The sequence below is a fragment of the Phasianus colchicus genome, chromosome 1, assembly GCF_987193195.1.
Source record: "Phasianus colchicus chromosome 1, bPhaCol1.hap1.1, whole genome shotgun sequence".
Taxonomy (NCBI): domain Eukaryota; kingdom Metazoa; phylum Chordata; class Aves; order Galliformes; family Phasianidae; genus Phasianus; species Phasianus colchicus.
In genome coordinates, this window is record NC_143436.1 from 142,007,190 (window position 1) to 142,013,531 (window position 6,342).

Here is a 6,342-nt window from a genome sequence, read left to right on the forward strand (position 1 = left end):
ATACGTTGAATATTTCTTATACACACACTCTTTGAGTGTGAAAAAGAGAGTTGAAAATGTATAACTCTATGTACAGAGAACTGGGAAGAGACTGGTAATATTTTAGAACTCCTAATTTCTGGACAGTGCAGTTCAGCAGCTGGTCTGAGGACTGATCCAGCCCACAGTCCGCTTTTGTCTAACTGGCTGCCATCTCACAGTGGATTAAGAGAAAAGATGCAAAGACTGTAGATGTTTTATTCACAGCCAAAATCATTATTAGGTATGAATCTCCTTACAAGGAAAATTTGCTGTGGTTTTGCACTAGAATCTGTCACATAAATTTCTCATCTGTCTGAGTTCAGTCTCACTTTAGAGTCTTGAATATTGGGCTTTCCCATGAAGGAGATCCCACAGTATAATAGATTTATTAGTTGCAAATGTTTTTTTTCTACAAAACACAGTCCAAGTAATTAGCTTACAGATATCCCTGAACAACATAGCAACACAATACGTTTGTAGGTATGAACTTTTCCTTTCCTATCATATCACAGCAGTAAGTATTCTCAATAAATATTGCACAAAGTAGGAACAGAACTGGAGGAGAAGTAGGGAAAACCAGATGCTTGCTAGAGGCAAATTATCTCACACTCAACCTGCATCTCAACATAGAAGAGCTAAAGAAGTTATTTGGGTAGTCTTGAGTGCCAGCTATTTACTTATTTTTCTGACTTACTGTAGCTTGGTTGGTTTTATAGGTGTACACACTATCAGAATGAGATTAGTCCCATACATGTTTAAAACAAACAAACAAACAAACAAACAAACAAACAAACAAACAAACAAACAAAAAACAACAATGCAAGGTGAAGAAAGAAAATGAATATCCTTATCTATTGCAACCATTGGAATGGAGTCTGAAATGAAAATTAATCTTTTTAAAAGATCTAGATAGCTTTATTCAGAAGTTTAAAATAATTTGTTCACTAAAGAATCTGGCGTACTACATTCAACTGTGTTTTCTTCTTATTTTATTTTTGTCTTTAAGATTTCTTTTACATTTAAGTTTATAATGCAAAGGGTATAAAATATATACCTAAATAGAAGCATCATGATGTGTCATAGACACAGCAATTTAGAAATTGAGAGGACCATCTGGATAGGATCAAAGAGATCTGGCTTCCAGATCAGATTTAAGCAAGTAATTAAATCTAGTCATATAATGTCTAATGAGTTTTCTTGCCTTCTGTAGTTGGAAGATGTTAATATTGAAATCTCAGAAATAACTCCTCAGAAAGAGAAATGTCAAGCTGAGTGTTGGCATTCTCTGATACAATGATGTCACTGCTCGATGGATCATTCTTGGCAGGCATGAATCACTTTGTGCATCATAACAAATAAGAGCATTCAAAATTTCTGGTATACTACATTCAACTGTGTTTTCTTCTTATAGTATATGTTCTTTTCTTCAAGCTTGATATACGTCTCAAAATAAATCATAAATTTATGTAAAATATGACCATGGTTTATACTAACAGAGAAAGAAAATAAGGAAAAGAACAAAACATTAAATATATATATATTTTTTATTTCTGTATCTTTCCAAAATACTCATGACCACAAATATACCAGCCAGGCCAGTTTCCTTTGATGGGAAGTACAATTTGCAAAGTGCTACAGCTCCATGGCTCTTCCTGTATGAAAGAAACCAATTGGGCTGAGCAAGACCTGCTGCCACAGATCCAGATTCATATACAAGCATGGCACATACTGACAATACTGGGGTGAGGAGTGGAAATGCAACAAACTTTTTTGCATGTGGACTCCTGTGCAAAATAAATGCACATGCTCAGGTAGAAACCACAGCATTCTCTGAATTAGCTGGTGATACAGCTGATCAGTAATATATTACGTATGTATGTCACTCTGAAAGTAATGTCTCCTCTTTATTTCCATGGAAACTACAATAAATAGAAAGAACAAAAAAACAGTATTTGACCAAATTCTCAGCTAGAAGACATTATTTTTCAGTATAGTCACCACCATTATATGATCTGTGGGGATGAGCTGATCTATATGCTCTTAATTTGGTGGTATGACAGACGTGTGTGGCTCTCTGGGATGTGTATTGTTCTTCACATCACTGTCACCACTGTTGAAACACACCACCCACCTCCTCACTGAGCTCACGTCCACTATTTGGTCTTCATAAATGTTCAGCAAGTGTTGACAAATGGTAATGGGTGCCTTTTTTCCACAGGGAGGAGTTCTATCCCTCCTCTTTGATTCATTCACACTTCCATGTCAGAAGCCATCTTGTCAGACTGCCCCTCTGTTGCCATTTGTCAAATGGCAACAAAACATAATGCAGTATTGGTGACAAGGTTCAGTTTCTACTGCCATACCACCACCATCTGTCTCTGATGTCTTGGACCAATATTATAAAGTAGGAGGTACTATTTTGCAGCAGCTCTCATATATATAGACACAGTCTTTAAAATTTTAATTGTAGCATAAGAAAATATTTGCAGTTTCCTGATTTTCCCACAAGGACGTTTCTACACAAAGTCAGTGATGCTCATACTGTCATTCATTTTTCTTTCAGTATGATTCAGGTGAGCAGGATACACAGGATTTATCCATATTCAAGTCTCCATTAACTCAAACGAATAGCCTTAGTTCTTGCATCAGTGTTGGTAAATACAGTCTACTGTATCGTGTGCTGATAATCACAATGTTATACGTACATCAATAAAATTACTATTACAAAGCAAAGAGATTTCTTTCATATGGTCTTCATGAGTGATTGTATATTTAAATGGAAAATTATTTGATATCAAAATGAATTAAAGTCCAAAATCTTCCACATGGACTAAGATTTCTTCTGGTGAAATATATGAGGATGTTGGAAAATAGGGGAAAGGAAATCTAGAACTGATAATTTTAAATGGAATATGAAAAGCAAAGTAGTTTTAGAGCCAGTAACAGTTGGTGGATCAATTTCAGAAATAAAATTACCAATCATCCAAGCAGTACAGAGTAATGATACTTGCAAACTGAACTATAAAGACAGAAGAGGAGGTGAGTCTTGGTGGTCTTCTGGATAAATGCATCATTTTTATTCCTTTTCTCAAACTGTGTCCACATGAGATGCTTTCATAAAAGAGCAAAATAGTCCTTTTCTCCATGCCCTTCCAAAGTTAAAGTAGCCAGCTTCCAGAGTTCCTGGTAAATGTCATGTCTGTAATCTTCTGGATAAGTAGACTGAGTGAGGAGTTCCAAGAGGCCAAAATAGGTACTCACAGCTACAAATGAGTATGTGGTGGGGCACAGAAATTAAGCTTTCTTATTTTGGTGCAGAACTCTGACTGAATTTATCTACATGTTCTGCAACTGTCATGAATAGTGGTTCTGTAGTTAACTGATCGTTAAATATGCAACTGCAAATTCAAAGCCTAAATTCAATTGCTGAATTGAAATAAAGAGGAAATTTAATTTTATATTAAGGAACAAGTTCAGTGCAGCCTTGAGTGTAGAGCTGCCCTCAATTAATTTATAATTCAGTAAGTGCATATAAACTATTTAAATACTTTTTGATTACCAACTTGCATACATGGGCTTTTATTTCAAAGGAATTTGGGGTTTTCCTATAACAAGAAAATTTGGAAATAGAGTTGGAACAGTAAGAAAGCCCTACCAGGATCAAAGCATTAAGCATTGTCTGTGGCTCTTCAATTACTGTTAGTAGTTTGATCTTCTGCAGTCACGGAACACACTGCATAATTACCTGCTTTGTGAGGTACTTCCAGTATGGTACCATGTTAACAAACTTGGGCACTTATAGTCCTCAAAAGATGGGTTTCAGGAAGTATGACATTAGCAATAAGACCACTATATTATAGCAGCAATATTTGCAACAACCAAAGGGAAATTCCATAATGTAATAGAACAGATCATTTTCAAGGGCTGGTCTGACTGCATATTTGTTAAGACTGCATGATTTCCTATAAAGTAAACCCTCCCTTTACATGTCATCCAACAATGTGTATCTTTAAAAACTTGATTGAATTAAAAAATAAATTAAAATATATTTGGACTCATGTAAAAAAATGTATGTTTAATCTGCATTTTAACATCTTCATCATACCTAATACATTTCTGGTGTATTTGCAGATCAATATTATGGAAGTAGAAATAAAAGAGTTCAGTTGTATCTTATTTTAAGATGTGTGTGATTTCTTAATAGAATATTCACATAATTCAATCAGCGTGGATCTAAGTAGCGGAGCCTAAACGTTTAGACTTTGTCTTTCAAAAGAAAAGAGATTTGCTGTGATACTTTAGACAAAATGTAGTTCTTGTTTCTAGATGTGAAGTTGGTTTAAAAGATATAGCAGTTAAGTAGCTGCTTTCCAAATCTTAATATTTCAGCAAAGGTTATTTTACCATGAAACTTCACGACACTCTAAGGTAAGTAGCTACTGCAAAAAATATTATAATATCTATTTAATTGGAGAAAAGATATTTTTCCATTGTATTAGACATTATTACTCTAATCAGGCTAAGCTATGTTCTGATAGTTTAGCAGTGAAGAAGATAAACAAGAAGTAAATAGAACACTCTGGTTATGTCTGGTTATCATACTGTTCCTTACAATAGTACAAACAGCACTGGCATTTTCCAAAAAGGTGATTGTATCTTTTGGAAAAGAAAAGATTCCTCTAACTATTAAAAAATACATATTGAGATCAGGCTGAGTAGTTCAGTGCAGTTCCAAAGGCAGAAATGACCTACTTGTACAATAAGAAATATCAAGAGATCCAATTACTGCATAGTAAGGAAAGTTTTTTCTCACCTCTGGGATATACTAAAGAGATCATTGCAGATGGAAGAATTCAGCTGAAGTAGTGTAAATAAGCAGAGTCTGAACAGCTTTATTTGGAAACTTCCTGTGAAATTGTTGGATCTGTAGTACTTTGAAAATCAATATTGTCAATGTTGTCATCATACCAGTATTTGTTATTTTGTCTACATTTTCCTGGATATTACTGGTATGTGCTCACAGACAGAGGAATAAATTCAAGGTATTTTTTATTTGTGTGGAAATATCCATTTTGATTAGTTGCTACTTAGCCCAAAAGGAAAAAATTAAATAACAGGCTTTCTTGAGGAACTCAATGACTTCTTTTTTAGCTCCATTTCTTTCTACAGTCACACTCATTGTCACACTTCTGTTGAACGATCACTAGATGCTGCTTTCTGCTATTCTATGTATCTCCCAAATTATACAAAATGGTAAGCATCTGAGAGCCTGAAGCTAATTGAAAGATATAAATTCGATTGTTTAGGCTAAGATATCTGAACTATCAACTGCTTCTTTGACCTTCCAGCTTCTACCAAACTTTTTTGAGTCTTTTGATGCTTATTTTGTGTTTACCCTACAGGGCTCAATGAATACTATCCAACCAATGCAGAACCAGAATGCTGTGATGTCAGATGGGGACTATTATCAGATCATCAATCCAAAGGGACTATAAAAACAAGTGGCTCAACAATGTGTCATAGGACATCGCTCACAGTTTCATCAGCATCAAGACTGTGTAACAGCAGACTTAAACTGTGTGTTCTTGTATTAATTCTATTACATACAGTACTAACAGTCTCAGCAGCACAGAACTCAACAGGACTGGGCTTTGGAGGCATAACAACTTTGGAAGATAATTCAACCAATGAGGAATGAAAAAAAGGATTCATCCTATATGAGAGAAATACAAGAGGCCCAAGTGACTACAGTCAAATATAAAAATGACTGAGTGCTTTACCCTCAGATATCTTCTTCAATGACCTTTTGGGTAAAAGGAAAAGAATGGGCCACTACCCAAACAAGAAGAACACAAGAACACAGCTTTTTATTGACTAAAAGGCTGTATGGTGACTTAAATTTCTCACACCATTTTATACACTGTGTTTTAATGTTTGGAGTTTCTTTTTTTGTTTGTTTTTTGCACTTGTTAATACAGGATTTTATTTTTGGGGCAGTTTCTCAAAGCTAAATTAAGTCTTTTCTCTGTCAATATATTTCTAGTCATTGTGTGTGTTCATCTGATAGTTCTGTCTTTTATGTCCTGTCAGTTTCTATTAGAGGAATGACTGCTATGATTCCATGGCATAGTAAAAAAAAAACAATAATAATAATTAAAAAAAAAGATAAAAAAAGAAAAAAAGAAAAAAAGAAAAAAATACACAAAAAGGAACAAGAAAACAAAATAAAGATTAAAAAAAAAAAAACACATACAAAAAAAAAAAAAAAAAAGGAAAAAGAAAAAAAAGAGAGAAAAAAAAAAACCAACAAATCTAACTGTC

The 6,342-nt window shown here is 34.2% G+C and overlaps 1 protein-coding gene across 1 annotated transcript in view; it reads left to right on the top strand.

The window, feature by feature from the left end:
• Positions 1–6,134, top strand: part of NALF1 (NALCN channel auxiliary factor 1) — a 455,149-nt gene extending 449,015 nt beyond the window's left edge. The window contains exon 3 of the mRNA XM_090129017.1: positions 5,424–6,134. Coding sequence (XP_089985143.1) covers positions 5,424–5,719 — 296 coding nt within the window. The 3' untranslated portion in view covers positions 5,720–6,134. The remainder of the gene's footprint in view (positions 1–5,423) is intronic.
• Positions 6,135–6,342: the final 208 nt, after the last annotated feature.